General features: G+C 37.3%; 1 protein-coding gene and 1 long non-coding RNA gene across 2 annotated transcripts; one reads left to right on the top strand and one right to left on the bottom strand.

Moving 5' to 3' along the window:
* Positions 1-1,578: 1,578 nt before the first annotated feature.
* On the bottom strand, positions 1,579-2,375 carry LOC117145884. The gene is made up of 2 exons (XM_033311721.1): positions 2,113-2,375; positions 1,579-2,055 (listed from the first exon to the last, which is right to left on the bottom strand). Exons 1-2 carry the CDS (start codon positions 2,279-2,281, stop codon positions 1,676-1,678), a joined length of 549 nt encoding a protein of 182 aa, XP_033167612.1. The 5' UTR covers positions 2,282-2,375; the 3' UTR covers positions 1,579-1,675.
* An 8,876-nt stretch (positions 2,376-11,251) lies between these two features.
* On the top strand, positions 11,252-11,577 carry LOC117146719. The gene is made up of 2 exons (XR_004459817.1): positions 11,252-11,423; positions 11,484-11,577. It is a non-coding gene; the product is annotated as an uncharacterized LOC117146719 (long non-coding RNA).
* Positions 11,578-21,643: the final 10,066 nt, after the last annotated feature.

Genomic DNA, 21,643 nt, shown 5'->3' with positions numbered 1-21,643 from the left:
CAGAAAATATTTTACCTTGGCCAAGGGATGGATAGCTTTTCGACTATTGTGTTCCCGAAAACGATTTCATTTTGACCAGGAATTCAGTAGCACCACGAATTGAACTTGGATTCCATCAAAAGTAAACTAGAAAACGCAATCACGACGACAGCTTTTGCCAAATGACAATTTAGAGTGTTTGATGTGGAATCTTTCGATTCGAAATGATTTTAGGAAATTAGGTTAAAGAAAACCAACTTAAGAAAGATGCATTTATAAATCCACAATATATTATTAATATTAATTTAGTTGCCAGAAAATATTACAATGGAACGTTGAAAATCCCAGCCCTTTTAGTATTTAAGCTATATTGATTTACACTAAATATACTTTTGCAATGTATTCAGCTATAATTTAATTATTCGAAATCACTGCGAAAAACAGAAATCCTTTAATTTTATTCATACCAAAAGTGTATAACAATTTTAATTTGTTTGTGGCTTAATAGCCGCCGAATTATCCACTTGGCTATGCCCTATTTAAATGCATTCCAATCCACTCCATCCCCACCAGGCATTATAATGAAGATGAATTTTTGTAGATTGTGTATTTATCCGGTTCGTGTAGCAATTTCATGCTAAAATTTGTTTGGCCAAAGTTCCAACTCAGTTGATTTTCCGGCTTTCATTACGCCTTGGGCCAGAGTGTAGACAAAATTTAAATAATACAAAAAATAATATATATATACATATATAAAGTATATATAGGTTTGTGTGTAAGAGGGGGTCTTTAAAATGCCTTTTTGTGGGGGGATACGGACGCCATTAAATATGCAGCAGACGCTCCTAAAACACGTATCATCCTCTGATGCCGACGCAGTTTCGCACTTTCGTTGCGCTAAATGAGTTTCAGCTGCAAAATTAAAAACTTTATCAGAAGCAGCAGGCAGAGGTGTGTGTGTGTGTGTGTGGCAAAAAAACTTGAAACTTTTTCATGAAGTTAAAGCAAAGTAAAATCAAATTATTGTGGTTGCTCGCAGGCTGGCAAAAGGATTACGCGATGGTGGATCTCCGCCTTACCGCTCTTCTGCAACCAGGACTACCCCCCTCCGCACCATTTTCCACACCACTTTCCACCCCTTTTTCCGCCCACTGCCGCACCCACCTGTAATAAAACATGCCGCCACTGCATTTTGGGAAGGTTGCCAGACAGAGGGACGCCGTCTCCGTAGCCAGACAGTTAGACTCGCCTGGCTGCCTGTTCACATGAAGTTGGCGCATTCTAATTGAATTTTCACTTTTTTTCCCCCGCCGCTCCTCCTCATCCCCCCCCCTCTCAGCCCACCTGGGCGACTACGTGACGATGGCCTGGCACAGAAATTGAAATAATTATTTTTAATCTTAAGTACGACTTGCGCGTAATGAGATTTGGATTATCCCGGCGCCCTTTTTTTCCAACTCCCCTAGACTTGTGGAAAAAGCAACTGATTGCTGTGAGACGCATAAAAAGTATCTGAAAGATAGGAATTTCTGTTCCGAATGTGTAGCAACACTTTTGGCTGGCTCAAGAATATAATTGTGTAAGTCAGTTACTTTGTAGGGTAAAGCTTTATATTTGTTATAAACTTATAAATTTAGAAATTCGACTTCTACGGTTACAGCATTCCTTTCATGGCATATCAAGGTCTTCAATTTCCTTATCGATATCTTTTACGTCTTGCCATAAGGACAGCCGAAGGACGTCTGCCACAATTTCTGCATCGTGATCGGCAATCCCTGCAGAGACCAATGAAATCCCTGGGTGTGTGATCATACCGCATAGCCTGCAATCGACGAGTGCTTCTTTTTACTGAACGATGTAAGGATTTAGAATCCAAGGAACATTCGCTATCACTGTCATCATATTTTCCCTCAAGGATATCCAGTAATTCCAAGGCAGTTCGCAGACGACATTGTTTTCCCTTTTTGATAGTTATGGTTCGGAATTCACCATCCTGCTTTCGGAAAACTCCAGCCTGCGGGAATTTGTTCCATTTTTTTCCCGGATTACTTGATAACCTTTGTTTCTGTGGTATCGCTGCAATTTTAAAAGTTCTTATTGGATCTTCACTAGCTTTTGACATTTTCGGTTTACTATTCTCTGACGTTTTCCTAGATCTCACTTCTGGCTGAAAATATGTCTTCTTTCTGGTGGATGCACACTGCCTGGCAGCTGCATCCATATCCGAATCCACTTTGTCCGTTTCATTCTGGCTAGAAGTAAGGAAGTACTGTCCATCGTTCGAACTATTTTTTTCCGCCATAATCAAGAGAATTTGCCTTTTTTTCGCCTTTTGAAAATCTTACTACACTTCCGATTTTGATTGTGTATGGAATAAATCAGGGACACTGAACAGTGAAACTTGATTTCTTTTTGATTTTCTTGACTTGGCCTACGTTGGTGCATAAATTGCCAGCAGGCAGGAAAAGTTTGGCCACCCACAACCCTCGCAAATATTGCATTTTCATTAAGTTAAAGTTTGGTTTTTAGTTTAATTTTTTCGTACGCCCTTTACGCCTTTCCTCCCTCCGTTTACTTAAAAACTTTTTGCGGCAAGTTTTTTGGCCCAAAGTTTGCATGTATTTATCTGTCAGTGTGTGTGTGGGTATAAACGGTGTGTATGTGTATGTGGGTGAAAGAGTGTGTATGAGCGCGTGTAATAATCATGTGCGCAGTCAAAGCAAAATGACGACAGCATTGACGCTCCGCCTAAAAACTTTTGACGGGCCAAGTTGCTTTGGGCCAAGTTTCAAGCTGCCAACTACAGCATTGCCTCTCTATATACCAATTTCCTCGAATTCTCTGTCTGCCAATAAGAAGCTTATTTAGTTAGTAAGGCTGATTAGGAGGAGTGTTTAGGACAAAATTAACTTAAAAGCAGTTGAGAAAGTATATTTTGCTTAATTGATCCGATTAATCTATGGCCATCAATATTCGGGTATGTGTTCATATGAAGCTATTTTATATATGTTATAAAGACAAATTAAAGACTACAAACATATTGATTTTTGTTGTATTAGTTAGTTCTAAGTACTCTATAATCCATCATGGCCCCTTTTCAATAACTAAATCATTTGATTCATAAGATTTTTTTAATATCCAATCTAAAATCATTTTTCCATTTCGCAGTCATTTCATTTTCAGCTTCAGCCGGTTTCTTTAATTATCAATGGAAAATATCTAAAATTTCTGTTATCGCACTCGTTCGCTTGCCAAACTTCGACGTTTCATAACAATAGTGAAATGCGACGGGCAAGAAATTTTAATAAACTGAAAGTCGAACTAAACCATTTTCACACTTGGCCGATCGTTTACAATAACTAAAAATTGAACAATTCTTTCTATCACCGCACTTTTCACAGTTTATGTCAAAATGAAATGAATAAAATATTGGCTGGCCACCCGGCGACACTCAGAAAGGGGGATTGCCATCATCCTTTTTTTTAATAAACTTCGCCCAGTTTATAGGAAATTTTTTGAATATCAATGTGCGAGGCGAATATTGTCTATTAAAAGAAATGGATTTTTTTGGGTGTATAATAATGGTAGGTCCATTGCAGATTCCGCTAAAATATTCTTTAGTGTTTTTTCAGCTTTGATTTTTTCTGGTTTTGCTGCAGTGGGGCGACTGCATATTGTGGGGTCATTATATCCGTTACTCGTAGAGTAAAAGGGTGTACTAGATTTGTTGAAAAGTATGTAACAGGAGGAAGTAACAGAAGGAAGCGTTTCCGACTTTATAAAGAATATATGTTCTTGATCAGGATCAATACCGAGTCGATCTGGTCATGTCCGTCTGTCCGTATGAACGTCGAGATCGAGAGGAACTATAAAACTATAAAAGGGTTGAGATATTAGCATACAAATTCTGGAGATATACACGCAGCACCTATGTTGCCACGCCCATTCTAACACCATAAAACCGCCCAAAACTTTCACGCCCACGAATTTGAAATTTTTTTGGATATTTTTTCATAATTTAATAAGTCGTGTAAATTTCTGTCGATTTGCAGAAAACATTTTGGTACGACCACGCATTTGCACTAGCTATATAACGGGAGCACTAGCTATATAGTCGGGACACTTGACTATAGCGTTATCTAATGTTTTATATTCAATTGCTAAAGTGTTGAACTAATTTAAACTTTATGAAGCAGTGCATTACAATAACAGAGCAGTTGAACTGAAGCTAAGCTTTTAAATTAATTTTTTCCTTCAATAGGATGGGTAATCTTAATTAACCTGCATTTGAACTGAAACCGTACGCTCTTTAAATTTGTTTAATAACGCCAGGTATATATCATTGCTTTAAAGGTGTACAAATATGAGTTATATTCTGAATAAGTGTGTTTACTTTGCACTATAACATACATATATGTAGTTCAAATGCACATCATCTATCCTTGCTCACCTTTAGTTCTTGCCCCATTTTTATTGCTTTTGTGTACTCCAGATGTGAGCTCCAACTTGTTGACCCAAATATTGGCACAGGTCCTTGAGCACTCAACAACTTGTTGGGTCATCGTCATCCCTTCTGCCCAATGAGCAAATCATTTTCACTGGGCAATGGGCAGGGAACTGGCAACCGGGCAGCTGCACTCTACTTGTGCTAAGCACATCATTATGTTGGCTCAACTTTCCGATCATTTTTAATTACCCACCCAAGCCCTCTTTTCGATTTTCTCGCCAGGTTCTGCTGGCAGCACCCTTATTTTTTGTTTCGCCATTAATTTCTTTTATGGAATGCTGCATTAATAAAAAATACGTTATGAGCGCATAATAGAAATAAAAGCTAATGTAATTACATGCCGCACTTGTTTCGCCTTGTTGCAGTGCAAAAGGACGAGAATTTCCCACTCCCAGTCTGCAAACGAAAATCCTAAAAATTTAATTCCAACAGTTAGAGCCAGTTGAGCGATAAAAGGTGAAAAGAAGCGGGTATATGGGCATTATAAAAAGCCGTACAGAAGTATTAGCCATGTATATGTAGTGATAAAATAAATGGGGCACCAACTTACTATTACGCTTAATGAAGTGAACTGAACTAAAAACAAATACGCTTAAACTACAATGTATATAAGTACGTATAAGCTTCTTATTGTTAATAAGCACTATTTTTCATAATTTTGATTGTATTTTTAGTCAACTAGTATTAGTTGCCACCTTCAACTATAAACTCGTTATAAACCAATTCAAGGGTATGGAAAACTTTGAGTTTCGCCGCATGACGTTTGCATTTCTTGCACTAGTTTTTCCTATTTTTCCTTTATTTATTTTTGTATTTTATTTGCCATGCTGTTGTAGTTGTTGACTGCTGTTGGGTGCTTAAAAGCTTTGCATTAACTATTAAACGCAACTTGAATCGCATAACGCCACTTGGCACACAAAGAGGGCGAATTCAGAGGGTGACGGGTAAAAAAAGAAATAGAAATTCGTGTCAGAAAAAGTGGCCGCAGGTCTAAAACAATAGAAGCCAAATTATGGCTAAAAGCGGAAAAACTGACAAGCGAATTGTTACGCGATTTGTGCCTATAAATTCGAAGTCCGCCGATGACAGGTGAGTAAATATACATTTCAAATAAACACAAAAGCATGTGGCAATTCGGATAATGGATTAAAATACAATTGGTTTAAGTCTGGGTAATTTAGCTTGGTATTAACTTTTAAAGATTATTATTCAATAAGTAAAATATCACAAATATTTAAGTTTAATTTGATATGCCATTTATATGCGATATTCAAATAAACTGTTCAATTTCAAAGCTGGGTCATACATTAAATGCATTGGTATTTCTCGAATTTCTTAAGTTAAATATGGAAGTGTCATCGAATTTTACTATACATGTGATTAATTTTATTTTTAGTCAAGTGTACCGAAACTGCAGGTTTTACGCTAAATAAACTTTTATTTATTTTACTGCCTGACCCGCCTGGTCTTTCGACTCTTCTTTTTTTTTGCTCCTTCAGCTCGAGCGCAGCACGCGAGGGGTGCTAAAAAATTCATAGAGCACGGCTGGCGATACTGGCCAAAAAGAAGGGGGGATCGGGTGTTGTGTTGTGTAGCTGAAAATTCCTGGGCCAAAGGAGTCGAGAGTTTGAAGCTGTTAGCCTGACAGGTTGCAATGCTATAAAATGCAATCAGCTGCAAAGAAAATAGGTTTTGCTTCACCAAACAGACAAACTGAGGATGGTTTTGAGGGGAAAAAGGAGAAAAAACTGGTGGAAAACAGTAGAGTGCATCCACAGGAGCTGTTTCTACTGCTGCTGGATGGCATAAATTAAAGCGCAACAAGAGCAAACAGACGCAGGGCATATTTGCCAGCACACACACACACTGCTGTTGGGTATGAGTGGGGGAAAATGTTCATGGAGTTTCCCGAATGGATGCGAAAAGCGGAGTATCATCAGGTATATATAGACAAACAGATTGTGGGCTGACTGCGGACATTCAATGGAATTGCCACAGGAGAAGACAAGGCACGATGATAATGCTTCAAAGCTCTGACAACTTTCCGCTAAACAATCCTCTCCATTTTACTTGGTACATTTTCATTTTGCTTCTACGTCTGGGGCTCGGACACGTTTAATTGCCGGCTGTCGCTCAGCTAGACAATTGCAAATTACCTAAGCGAAACGGTTGCGAGCCAGTTAAAATAAAACCGCATAATTACATATTCAACAGAAATTGTTAACCTATTTTGGATAAAATCAATTAGGTCATAACCTTTGGTGTAACAGTTTGACGTGCTACTAAATAAATAGTTATCCGAATGGTTTACTATCAGCACACCGAACGTATAAATGTGAACAAGTGGCGCCCAACGTGGGGCGTTTTTGGCTTAAAGGTAATAGGTAGAAATAAGAGTTGTCAACCCAATGACGCAAGAATATATGCTGAACGATCTGGTCGTGCTGTTATTCTTTCTATTTATGAAATTTACAGCTTACTATTAAAAAAAAAAATTTTAGAAGTTAATGTTAAGTTGTTTGGATTTTATCGCAACTTATTTTATGAATTTCTTTCGGAATTTTGTATTTCTTAACTATGCTTGCTACTTTAACTCAATCAATCAATAAAGTAATTTATTAGAAGCTGTTCTTTACGAAAAACCAAACTGCTTTCCAAAAACCCCGGACAGCTATTCAATTTCAGCTCCGTCAGTGGCTTTGATGGACCAAAAATTGTGGAGGAAGTTAGTAAGCCAAAACCCCAGCCACGCCCACACTCCGCCACGCCGCCGAATTACAACGCCCACGTTCGCCCCTCGAAAATTCCGTTGCAATGTGAATTTGAATTGCAATTGCGAATGGCCGCGTGCTGGAAATTAAATAAAACACTCGCAACGAAAGGACGTTAGGATGGGAGCATCCGCAGATACAAACTTTGTCATAGGGAAAAGTTTTTCGCTGCACACTGAACCAAAATGAAAACGTAGCCGAGCGTGATGAACCATGGCAGGATGCAAAAGGGGTGGAATCTCGGCAACGAGAGGAGCGACACCGGGATGTCCTGACATCTGCACCCAGAACAATCAACCAAAAAAAAAAATAACCTGATATAAACCGGGGCTCTGATGCTGGATCAAGCTCAATTTAATTGCGTCTGACCAAAAGTAATCTACGGCAAAATGTAAACAGCGATCCATCGCTTCAAGCACCATAAATCATAGAGCTCACTCATTTGTGCACTGCACTTTCATATTTGATTTATCCCATGGCTGAAAACCATCACCAACTGTCGAATCAATTGCATTTTTCGGTTAGCAGCTGTATGCGATTTTTGATGGAACACCGTACAGCAACCACTTAGACCTGTTATTAGCCATCATAATTCTTGTGTAGACAACGAGCAGCTGCCACTTTCGGGTCCTCGAAACGGACGGACAGCACATCTATCAATTTGCTACCGCCGACCCACATGTATTTCTCACCCTTCTTTGTATCCTGTGCCATTCCGTCTATCACTTTTTGTACGAGGGCCTGCATAAGAAATTTAAATAATTTTTGGAGAAAAAAAACGTACATAAAATGTGGACGAATGTTGTAAATAAGGATCAAACTTATGATACTCTGTGTTTGTACCTTTATCTAATGATTTGTTTTAAAAATAATCAAGCAAGAAACAGTCAATCAAAATACGTTTTCTAAAATAAAGTAAGTGGTCAAATAATAATAACAATTATTCATAACTATTAGTTTTAGGGTACTTAAACAAATATCTGCCTATCTTCTAATACTATTATTTCCACCTTTTTTTATGCCAGTTAGCGGATTTGGCAAACCATCATGGAGAAACTTTAGTGGGTATCCATTGAAGAAAAGAAATCACATCAACACGTTGATAGGTGGGCAGGACGAAGGATGAAGTTGCGGCCATTTATCAGAGTCATGGACCCATAAATAAAACAAATAATATGAAAATATGCAAAATAAAGAAAATAAAAACATTGAGGAAGAGCAAAAGAAGAGAAAAAATTGTGAAAACGGACCCAGGATACATTTTCTCTAATAGATGGACTGAATGAAATGGGCCTGAGCCCTGGGGCTGTAGCCACTTAACCACCAGAACACCCTTTCTTCCCTTTCTTCGCATGTGGATAGCGTTAAACAAATGGCCGATGACCCATAATAAAAATTATTATGAATGAAACAAGAGCAAGAAAAACCCATTGGGCCATTGCCAGCCCCCTCGGCTTTCCATCGTCCCCTCGCTCCGCCCAATAAATTGGGATGCGTGTGGCATGGAGAAAGTACCCTGTATCCTTTGGGACCGGGGATGCCGAGAATGCGATGCCATCGCAATGTCCGCCCCGGAATTATATTTGGGCTCTGTGCCAGGGCACGTGCATCAAGATTCAATTGAGAGTTCTAAACACAAAAATGGAAGCTGCTCTACAATGTTGTTGCACGCTCACACTCTTACTTTCTGCTCAATCTTTTTCTTTGAGTGTGTGCGTGAGCGCGGCATTTCCGTTTTTCTAGCACACTTTGTTGCATCCAAAGAGAAAGATTTTAAACTTTAGATTTTTATTATATTGTGGGAATTGTTGGAAAAGGATTTAAAAACAAAATTTTTAATAATTTCATTTAAATTATACACTTCTGCCATTTACAGGCTATCAATAATTATATATGTGATTAAAATATATATGGTTTAAATGTAATATAATAAATAAAATTAAAAAAAAACATTGAAAAATCTAGATAAAACCTAGTTTTATATGTATAAAATATTATTTTTTGAATTTATTAGAATAGAAAATATGCATATTGCGTATACGACTGTTTGGCTAGGCGACAGGCCTGATGATGGGATATTCTCTGGCTGATCCACACTTTGTAACTTAATAATTTGTGATGATGTAAAATAGGAATGTGTAAGCGTATAAGTTAATTCTAAAAGTTTTTGAATGCCCTACGAAATTGCCTATAGCGCATCGAGTGGCACGAAAGGGACACAGCTTGATCCTGTCTCTCGACTCTGGCTAAGTGTAAAATATGAAAAATATACAAAAGAGGAAAAATCACAAAAAAAAAAAATGGAAACTCCCTCTAAACACATTTCGTACGCTTCGTTGTGCCTTCACCTCTCTTAGTTCCCTTATCGGTGTTAGGGACAGACGAATGCAAATAGGGAGTGTGAGTTAATAAATAATAGAAATATTTCCCTCTCAGCTATTTTACATATTTCCCATGACCATTTCACTAGAGTTTACAGGGCGGTGAGGTGTGATTTTAGGGGAAGCCGTTGAACCGCTCTACGGATATGTGAATTGAAATGTTGTTTGGTATTGTTTACTTTGCCGTTTCGAGTACTTGGACTGTAAGTGAAAATAAATACATAAATATAAGACCAAAAAAAAGAAAAAGTACATACATAAATACAATATCTCTCTGTATCTGGAGGGAGTGGAACTGAAATCCATTAGCCGCCGAGTCTCAAGAGCAATGATAAAGGGCGCAGCAGCGGCGCAGAAAGCGAACCTAATAGCCTCGACTCGACGTGTTGTCCCTTTCAATTATATAAGAGGCGACCAGCTCCTCCCAGGACACCCTACCGCCCACTACACCCCACCCCACCTCCTGACCTTTTCGAGGACCCTGCGGTTTTCTTTTCTCTCCCCTGTTGCCGGCTACTTGAGAGAATTTTTCAATTTTACACGTTGGCCAAAAGAAAAGGCGTTTCCACAACAGCAACCGAGAATCGAAGCCAGCTCATTGTTATTGTTCGTAGGAGCTGGCCGAGAGTCGGGGGAATATGCACTGAGAAAAATAGTTCTGAAATTATGAGCCTAAGAGAACTTTAGTTTTCGTAAGATGATGGTCTAAGGCATTGACGGCACGTGACGTGACGTCACGTTAAATATTTACTAATTTAATATGTTTACAATTAGAAATAAACAATGTTATAATGGCTTCATTAAACTAATTGCTTTTTAATCTCTCAAAATTGAGTCGGTTTTTTTTTAATGTCATTTTATTTCCTTTAATCAAAATTAAAACAATAATTATATCTTTCGAATCCAGTATGTATAACTATTATTCTCACTACCATTTCGCAATGCCGGACGATGAAATCCCGTGGGTGGAAAAGACCCCCGAAAAGTAGTATCCAACAAGCATGGGGGACTGGAATCCAATCCTCATCTATTTGCCTTGTGAAATTTATTGGCAGCAGAATAATGCGAGGCACGTTCATTTGATTACATTAAAACGAAAGTGGCTAAAAAGGTTGGACCACAAAGAGAGCCCTGAATAGAGGGGCTAGCGATGCGGAGACTAGGCGGAAATTTTTAAATAAATAAATAATAAACGCAGAACGAATTGGAGTGGGTTGCTGCTTATTATGCTGCAGATAAGGTTGATACCTTGAACAAGGGCAATTGCCCATTGTCTATATTTGCTCAACAATGGACATAATGCCCTTTTGTGGTAGTGTGTGTTTGGCGTTAAAACAACAGACTCTGATTAATAAAGCCACATACTGGAATTCAAATTCAATTGCAAATCGATAGTAGTCGTATAACTATGAGCTAATTTCAAAAATGTACGTGTCTTTTTAAGACATTTGTACATTTTTAAAGAGTTAACTTAAGCAAAATATTTTAAAATTAATTTTTTAAAAGTTCAACCATATAATTATTAAATTGGAAACACTTTGCGGTCCTCAATTACATTATGAAACTGCTCAATTTGTTCATCGTGCCATGTATAAATACTATAGCCCTGGTATTTGTTTTCCATTCGTGCTTCAAGTGTGCATAAGCTCGTTTTTAACTATTAAAAAAATGTGGTCTATTAAGAGGTCCTCTTTTCTTCTTAGCACTGTCGCAATATTTTTAATCATTGCAAGCCAGTGTACTTTTCCTCTTATTTGTCTACAAAAAAAGGCTTAACTTTGCGAGGTCTCTTTTTTAATTAATTTTCTTCCAATACTAACTTTTTTTAATATTAATGTTTTTTAGCCTTCTTTTAAATGGCTGTCTAACATAATTTAGGATCACAATGAGAAACTGTTAAATATAAACAATAAATGAGTTTACTGCTTTCTTTTGGCAATTTCTTTTCACTTTGCTGCTCTTGAGTATTTGAATATCGCTACTTTACTAAAATGTTCTATACCGATTCCCTTCGTTCCAGACACGTTTAAGTTTTGAAATACTTAAGCTATAGGTCAAGCGAAATTAATCGTTCCGATTAGATATGCTAAATTTCAAAATTGCATTTGAATACGAAGAACACTTTTTTTTATAAATTGTAGTATCTTTTTAAAAAATCAGTTCTATATTAGGTTTACAAATATGGAGACCCACCTAAGTTTTTTTTTAATGCTAGCAATACTAGCAAGCATTTCGTGTGATCCACGTTGTGCCGGGTTTGGAGATTGCTGCCCATAACACTTGTCGTCATTTAATATTTATTTCCTGTCTGTTGGTTCTTTGTATGAAAGTACGCATAATTTGTAATGTGAAGTAAACAATAAATCAAGAAATATATTTTAATTCGACTACCTAGTCAACCCTAGTGAATTAATAAACACTAATTTAAACCAAGCTCGGTCAAGATATTATAACAGCTATCTCAATCGCGATATATATTCACAATTCGTTTCACCTTTGCATAAACAAACGTATCAATTCAGAATAAAATGCCACAACTATTTGGCCACAAACATCACGTCAGAGTTCACTGAACCAATTAAATCAACATTTTAACTGCAATTTGAGGCCAGAAAAATGAGTATCAATGCACATCACGCCGTTAATTACTGCGCTTTAAGCTAAGCCAAATAAAACGGCAATTAAAATGCATATTTATTTATAACATAATTTGATATATAAATGTTGTTATTTCTATAAAAAATGCAGTTAGTAACAAATCAAGCACTGCAGTTAATTGAATTTAAAATTAATTAGCATTAAATGCTTACAAATTTTGTGGCATAACGCAGGATTGGTAAAATACAGGGGATTAAAAGTTGAAAGTGTGCAGAAATGATACATATATATGCATATAAATAAATCAATATAAATTCACCTAATTTGTATTTCATTTAATGCTTTGCTCATATTTTATTTTATTTATTGAATGACCGAGCCGGAAAACCACAGTCAGGCTGTAGATTAGCGTATATTGATGGGCAATAAAATATAATATACAATCCTATATAGAATAATTTTGTTTGTATCGTTGTTGTATATACTGTACTCCGCGTTTCTAGAATTTCCCCGCTTTTTATAGTAGATACAAAAAGTTGCTTACCTATTTTATTTAAATTTAAAACCTCGCAGAGTGAATTGATAGTTTAGTTTGATGTACATAAGTGTTTTAGCTCTTAATATATCGTTTTCTTTTTGCCTGTGTGCAGCGGGTTGTCCATTCGTGTAAATGGCAATGATTTATGTTTTGCTATTCCCTTCTTCATAGCACCATTAAAGTTATTAAACAAAGTGCATAAATTAACATCCTTTATATGGCGAAAAGTGAACCAACACTCGGATTAATTTACATGGCTCGTCTCTGCATAAATAATAAATAAATAATTTCGCTGGCTCATTACAATAGTAGCAAACGCCACAAAAAATGCAAACGAACAGTTAATTTATCTATCGACTGGACTATAAAATGCAAACGAGTAGTAAATTTAATAAATTCATTATCAGCTCATTAACAGCGGACACACGGGGCGTATGCGCAACGAGCAATTTGCAATTAAAGTGTTTGCCTGGGCAAAAAGTATATAGAGGAAAACATCGACTGCGAAATGAGTAATGCCAGTCGGCCGAAAGCCTTAAAGCCAATAAATGGCAACTTCCTTTTGGATTTCCCTGCATCTTCTTTTTTTGGTTTTTTGCTTTTCTGTTAAGCCAAAAGTATATGGGCGTTGCTTTGACGCGAAGATTCTTAATTGCAAAATAATACAGACACAGAGCCGATGCTGGAATTTTGGCTAGGCCTTTCATCAATGCCACGCACACATACATACATACATACATGTGCACATTTCAGGACACGCACTAACACTTGCTCATGTGGGCGGAACAAAGGGAAGTGGCAAAGTAAGGCGTAACTACAAGGAGCGCATGTTTCGGTTAATTAGTAAACATCGGAAAAAAGTATTGCCCAGCAGATGCCAAGAGTAAAGTAGAAGGGAAAATGAACAAGCATAAAGTAGTACACGGGATAAATATTGGTTGGGAAAAGTAGTAGTCATCTTAAAGCTTCCATTTTGTAAAATATAGATATAATAGTATCCTTATTAAGAAATATGAATAGACTTTACATAAAATCGGAATAATATATTTAAAAAATGCAAAGATAATAAGTAGTTTAGAAACTGATGATTTCTGTATAATATTAAAAGAAATATATTAATCCTCCTCTTATTATTCGCATAATGCAGTACATTTTCTTTGCAAAAATTATGTTGGAAAAACTATGTGGCATACTTTTCGCCTGCTGGGTATTGGATGGCCACTGGAAATACTGTTGGCCAAGTAAAATGTAACTTTGGCAGGTGGTTGCGGGCCGGAGTTGGACAAGAAGAACTCAGTCGAGTGGTTGGGGTGTTAAGCCCGACCGGTGCTTAAAGTGCTGCTGCATGTGCCGCTGGCCGTGCTTCATGTGCTCCATTTCGCTGTCCCTTTCTTTAGTCCAGCATCCATCTCTTTCGCAGGACACTGTAGTTGTAGCGGTAGTCAATGCTTAATTTGTTGGCGTAGCCAGAGGATCTCCTTCCGCCTGCTGGCAATTGAATATCTAACATGTGTGCGAATATGTAAGCCCATGAGGCATTTTATTAAAGCATTAAGCTTTGTATTTTATGCCAGCCATTTCTGTCTTTATGCCTGGCTGGGGGAATATTTTGTGGAACAGCTTCATCTACAATAGCATTGAACTAGTTGGCTGTCCAATGTTAATTTGTGCTCAGCAACTTGTTAAGGCAAATGTTTTCGTTGCTCGGAAGTCACTATTGTTTCTAAATGATAATTAATGACAAGGAAAATCTATTAAAATAAACAAAATGTTAATATAAGTGGCTGTTTTTGAGCTGTTAAAATATTATTTCATGTGTACCGATAAAAAGATATGTTTTGTGAGTTATGTATTGACTGGCCGAAGGAAATGGAATGCAATCAAAAATTCTTAGTTAAAGACCATTATATAGGTATGTTTCATTATAATACTTGCAAAACGCACCGTAGATCACGCCATCAAATTTGTTGCCATAGAACAGAGTTTAGAGTTCGCATCTCAGTCAGTCATCAGTTTTGCGAAGGACTGGCCAATGCACTTAGGGCAAAACTTTCTTTCCGGCGAGTATTAAGCAAATGTATGAGATTCTGTTGGTGTGCGTTGATGTAACGAGTGTGTGCGGGTGTGAGTGTGTGTTTATGTGGTTATATGTAAGTGAATGTCTGAATAAATTGCGAGCAACGTGGCGTATACACAACGCTCACCGCAAACTAACACAGGCACACACGTATTTCTCGCCTTATGAATTCGTATTTCATATGAAATTTTTTCATTCTGGAAGGACGAAGGGATGCTAGATGTTGTTGCCGTTTTGCAAAATGCAACACACCAATGCATAAAAATGCCATATTTCAGAATGCAAATATATTCTTTTAGCTTTTTTGATAAATGACAACGCGGTGTGCGCGCTGCGCTGATGAAAATACTGCAGGGTAAGGGCTCGGGTGGCAAAAGGAGAGCTCGTCCTTCGTCCTTTGCTTCAATAGAAGCGAAGCGAAGCGCGTGAGCAATATGAAGCGTGCCGCGGCTACTATTGCCACTCCTACTGCCATTTTCAGTACTGCTCCTCTATTTTTTTTTCATACCCATCTGCTGGCCAAACCAGTAACCACACTCGCACACTCACTCACATATCAAATAAAAACAGCAAAAAACTAACAAGAAATACATTTCTTTTGCCAGCATTTTGCGCGCTGGCATTTTAATTTAATTTGCACACACTGAAATTCCTCATTGATGGAACGTTTGGTCTGGCCATTCTTGTTTTTATCTCTATCTCAATTTATTTGTTTCTTTTTTCTGCGATTATCATGTAACAATTTAATTTATTTAACCCGATACCAAACGCAAAAATGTCAACTGCAGAGTTTTGCTTTGCGAAAACCAGAATTATAGCAGAATTAAATTGGCATTTTCGTGGAGATTTATTTTGAATTTTTGTAATATATACATATGTACATAAGTGAGTGATAGAATTCGCAGTTTGAGTCGTTTACAGCTACAATAAATTGTTTTAAAAAAGTTTACAATTGATTTGAAATTGACTCCAAAAACTAGTTTAAAGACTCTTAAATTCTGAAATTAATTTTTTATAAATCTATTACGAATGGAAAGCAATAAAAATAATATTAACATATGTGAAGTATCAAAAGAACTTTTTTGGGTCTTTTATTGTTATAAATAAATATTTATATAGATAAATATGCCCAAGTAACGTAACAAATTAACGAGATTTGCATCCGACCTGCACAGGATTTTAAGTCCTCCGGCTTAAAGCGTCAACAGGAAGATTTGACACTCTGTAAAAGTGTTTAAATGCCTGATGAAATATAAATACAATTTTTTCGCCTGCGTCCGCAGGGTGTTTTATAATTTTTAATTTTTCATTCTGGTGGCTGCTCATTTTTGTGTTTTATTAAATTTCACCATTTACTGTTGACATTTGAGTGCTGACTTCAGCCACCCATGGTGCAACGTATGCGTAACATTTATGAAAAAAACATTAAAACAAGAGAGATTGGCTCACGTGACGTATGAGCAATTTTTTAATTACCAGCCGCAGCAGCAACATCAGCGTTAATAATATTTCATGACGCGTGTGTCGGCGTATTTACGGGCTTCATTAAATGTACATTTTATACGGTTGAAAACAAGTATGAGTGGGAAATCTCCGAGCGTTTGGCGTTTCATTTGCATGCCAAAAGTCACACAAAGCCTTGCTTGACATTCTTGCAATTGCAGCACGTAACCGAGGAGGAAAATTGGCTGTCTTTAAAATCCGCAAAGGATTTGCCCCTCACTGTCGTCTCAGTGTCTCTCGGTGTCTTTGTCGGCCAAATGATGCAGATGATGATTCATGGCCAACCATTTCTTTGCCAAGACCAACCGCAAGCCACAAATGCAAAACAGCCACAGCGTAAAAGCCAACAAAAATAGCACGGGAGCTGCGAGAAACAAAAGCACAAATACAAATTCATGCAAAATGACATAAGTCACCGCAAAGTAATTTTTCACTAATGAGCTTGCCAGGTCGCAGTGGAAAATTGTGGAAACAGGAAAAAGAGGAACTGTATCGCTGGTATATAAAACTTACAGGTAAGTCTCCCTCCTCTGATAATGATTAAATATCTTAAATAGTTAAGAATTGGTCTTAACAATTATGTGGATCATATAAGTGTTAAGAAAACCAATTTAATTTAATATCGAAATAGAAAATTCAAAAAAATAGAAGTGACAATAATAAGAAAATATAATTTATTGAATATAATTTGGGAAAAATCTTATATTAGTTAACTTTAGAAATTATTAATAAATATTTCAAGATTTGTTTCTAGTGAACCACTGTGCGGAAAAGCTAATCTCCTCCCCCTTGTGATTTTTCGAGCCAACCTCTTTGTGTCTTCCTTTTCCCGCCTGTCTTCATTTCGTGGTATCTTTTGCGTTTAATCTAATGATGTATCTCAGGTGTTTGTTTGTGAAATTTATCGTGAAAACTTTTATGCTTTTATTCTTTGGCTTAAGGCGGTGCGCGCTGCCAGATTTATAACCAGCTATTAGTTTGGATATAAATATATACACCTTCCAAAAAAAAAAGGAACATCCAAAAGTGCCTTGAAGCTATGGGAAGCATCGTGGGATGGCGGAAGTAGGAGTTTAATCGGATGAGTTTCGGCGGTTTGCCGGTATTTGTATTTGCATTGCCTATAATTAGCTTACAATCTGACGCATCCAATTACATGCACTGTATGCCCATCTCCCTCTCCTATTGCATACTCTCCCTCTCTCGATCCCACCCGATATCCGGCAAACATTAGCACCTAATTACCACAGCTGCAATACCAACAGCTAGTACTACAAAAACACCTAAGCTAACACTTATGCACAAATTGCAGAATGAATATTCATATTTCGAGTGGTGGGAGCATAGATTCGGCTGAAACTGGAGCTGCAACTCCGAAAACTTATCGTAAATATGGGGAAAAGTGCGGATTCGTCGCCACAGCTTATTGCAAATGAAAACCGGTAGTTTTTCATTAGTTTTCCGAGGCTATCGCCTCTTGCTATTAGCTGCTTGTTTGGTTCAAAAGTTGTGTGTCGATTTTAAATCGAAATTTTACTTTTTGCTTGCTATTTTAATAGTGAGTTAATTAATTTAATAAAATTATAAATAAACACACACATAACTGAGTGCATTATAAAACCGATATACATGTTCACAGAAAATGATATTATAGTGCTCAAATGAATAATGATAATAACTAAATATGTTAATTTTGCACTTCATTGTTTTAAATAATTTCAAAAACAAAATATAGCTGAAGTATGTATTAAATATTTGTGGTAGTCCATTTTTAATTGACACTCCAGTGGGAATATTATTTAGATGTGGTTGATTGCTTCAAAATCCTTTTCTTGGCATTACAACTTAATATTTTTCCTAGGGTATTTGTCCTTCGCCGGAACATTTTTTTTATGCATGCGTTTTTTTGTTGCCGTCAGTCCTTTTAGCCGTTTGTTTGTCCTGCCAGCGAACACCTGCACTCAACTGAGCTGCTGCAATTGCCCTTTGCATGGCTTTGGCTTCGGCGCTTAACAATGAAATTTGCGCATAACCACATGCAAATTGCCAACCCGCAACGGCAATAACACAAACAACAACAACTACAGCGCACACAAATAACCTGCACACACACACACACACACACAAACACACACCACTTGCATTGGTAAATGTACAAATAATAATCTACGAGTTTTGCATCGAAAAAAAAGGTGGGAAAGTGGGTTTGGGGCAAGAGAGATGTCAAAACGAAAATTGCTGCAAAAACCGCAGAAAGTACACAAAACAGAAACAGGAAAATGTTTTTAGGTGATCGAAATACCTTTTCCCTTTAAATGTAGGTTTATTTTAAATCTAGGAATTTAAAATAGTTATAGCACTTAGTAACTCTTTATTAAAACCAGAAACTTTCTGTACAAAGATAACATTTCATTTACTTTAAATAAGGCGAATTCAACATTAACAAATAAATTTATTTATCATGCTTAACATTTACAATTTTCGATATTCTAAAATTTCACATAAAAACAACTAAATAAAGGATATTTGCATTTTAATTTGATCCACATAATGACTTCGCAGCATGTATACAAAATCATTAAAAATCTAAAGTGACCTTTTCCCGCTTATCGATTGCTTGCCAAGCAAAAAAAAATTATGTTGGTCAAACATAAATTTGCCATGAAAACCGCTTGTCGGTCGGAGGAGGGGAATGTGGGAGGGGAGCATATGGAAAATTATTACATGACTATGCCATTTTCGATTGCGGAAAACGGGGGCGCAGACAACTTTTTGTTTATCAGTTAATTAGAATTTCGGCGGATTGAAGTTTTCGCCAATTGAAGTTCGAGCGGAAAAAGGTTGAAAGTTATTGCCATTATTTTTTCGCAACATCCGTTTCGATTTAACTTTTCGGAGCCACTGAAAACTCTGGACATGCAAACATTGGTTACACTGACTTTTTCCCCTGTTTTTATTTTATTATACTACGTTTTTTTTTGGTTGCTGTTAAAAGTCCACACAAGCTCATAAATTTAAAAAATGTAATATCCCTCTTACGGAAATGACAATTTATTGGTGGTTTTTACTATTCGCAATTTATTTTAACTCCGCAAGGAAATGCATTGCGGATGTAACACCCCGTCGGCACCCACTGTCCATCTCTCCACCCATCCGTAGTAAAAGTTGCCAGTAAACAGAGAAAGCGACAGACGAGCAGACAAACAAACAAACAAACAAGCAAGCGCTGTCCAGTGTAAATACAACAAAAAGGGTGGACTGGCCCATGGGAGGAGCCGGGGAGTAAAGAAAATAAAATAAATATAAATATCGGCTGCAAAGTGGCCAGCAGCCGTAACCGTTACAGTAACGGTGGCCGATCAAGATACATTCCGCGTTAAGGCAAAGAAATACCCTGTAATATAAGGTAGAATAGCTAATTTATATATTATTCCCTAACAGTTTGAATAAGAAATTTTTGAATAAATTGTATTATACTGTAGTACAAAACAAGTTTGGTAATTTATTATTCTACATACGAAAAATCAAAATAATATTTATAAATTTACTGGTTAAATATCATGAGATGCTCTGAATATAACCTAAGCTGAGCTGTTACCAATTCCGCATTCACCCTAAACACTCTGCTGACCTTTTGGCCAACCTCAGCTGGCGATGAGTCCTGCAAAGGCGAACAGAAATGTCGGGGGAAATGGGCGAGCAGCGACTGAGATTGAAAATCCGTTAAGTCATCGCCACTGCTAACCGCTGTGGCCATGGCGGGATATCGGGTTTTCCGACCAACCACCAACCACCCACCTGCTACCCAGCGGGTCACCTTTTTCGCGATATTCCTTTCGGTGTGCCTGTCAATGCTCTGTGTTTGTATTGTTGCTTTGCTGCCGCTACGGTTTTCCCCCTTTTTCTATATTTTCGCCGCTTTTCCTGCCACTCCGCTTTTGGTCGCTGCTTGGCTGGCCGGCCAAATCCTATGACAAATAAACGCTTCTCCTGCAATTTGTACTCGCAGTCGAGTCTGACTTTGCTTTTAATTTAAGCAAAGCCGGTTCCGAAAGCTCGGGGAATTGAATTGCACGAAGAGATTTGGCCAGACTCATCCACGTCCCTTATTTGCCACTGGTCATTTCCGTTTGTGGTGGTAACAAGGCAATGACAGGCAAACATTCATTTCCCGCTCGTGCTGAACGGGGAATAGATATATTTTCTATGGATCTAAATTAATCTAAGTTGAATACAAAACTTGAACAATTTACGCATATCCAAAAATCATCATCAACTAACATTAGAGCTTCGAATGGTTTGAGTTGAAGCTTTATTCAAAAATAATTATTATAATTTTTAAATACCTTCTGCCATGTCCTCTTTTGTTCAACTGACTTCCACTTTGCTTATAATTTTAATTATCTAGCTCTCAACTAGTACCGCTGAAACTAACCAGCGACTACGTTTTAAACAAATAGTATTTGAAATGTAATTAAGGTCTTATCATATTCCTCAATCATCTCCACTGCTTTTTCACATGCTTTACGCGCTGAACAAACATACGTCAATCGTCTGGATCTACAACATGCATCCTTTCCATCATATTTACCCAACTAAATTGCATTTTCCATTTGACTTGAAAACGAGGAAGAGCAATATAAATTGAAGGATGGCAACCCTGACGAATGCGATTAATTAGACGATGAACTAATTGAATTAGAATAACTTAAATTAGGTAAACAGACTGAGTGGTGGAGTTGATCTGAGTGCAAGGAATGCTAATGTTGTTGACAAACTCCAGCAAGAGCAAAAAAAAAAATATTTTTCAAATCCAATTTGAACTGGCAAACGTTGCTGTCTCCTTCGCACTCCACTTCTCTGTCTCTCTCCAGCGCACAGGGAATTAATTAAGTGCATTAAAACTTATTGAACTGCATGATGGGTGGGAGGATTATTCCTGGCAAAAGGGGCTTCTCGATGTGGATGCAAATTACTTAACTAGAGCATGGGCGACCAATCCCCCCCGTGGGATGGGGTTTCATCCCCACCCCTGCTCGCTTGACTGGCTGCAGTCAAATACTAAATGCCGCCAAAGTGTAGAGAAAAGGAGCGCAGTCTCGTCCTTCAGAGGCGTAGATGGGGATGGGGGCAAGTGCGGAAAAATTGGCATACATGATGGAAATATTCCCTTTTGGCTAAAGTCTTAAAAAATTCGTTGATTATTTATTAATGTTTATTATAAATGCAAAGTATTTGACAAAAAATTCTGAAATTATATAAGAATTTGTTTTTAAATCCATTTATTTT

This window comes from Drosophila mauritiana, chromosome 2L (assembly GCF_004382145.1).
Source record: "Drosophila mauritiana strain mau12 chromosome 2L, ASM438214v1, whole genome shotgun sequence".
Taxonomy (NCBI): domain Eukaryota; kingdom Metazoa; phylum Arthropoda; class Insecta; order Diptera; family Drosophilidae; genus Drosophila; species Drosophila mauritiana.
Note: the sequence above shows the minus strand (reverse complement) of the source record. Positions and strands in the feature narration are given on the sequence as shown.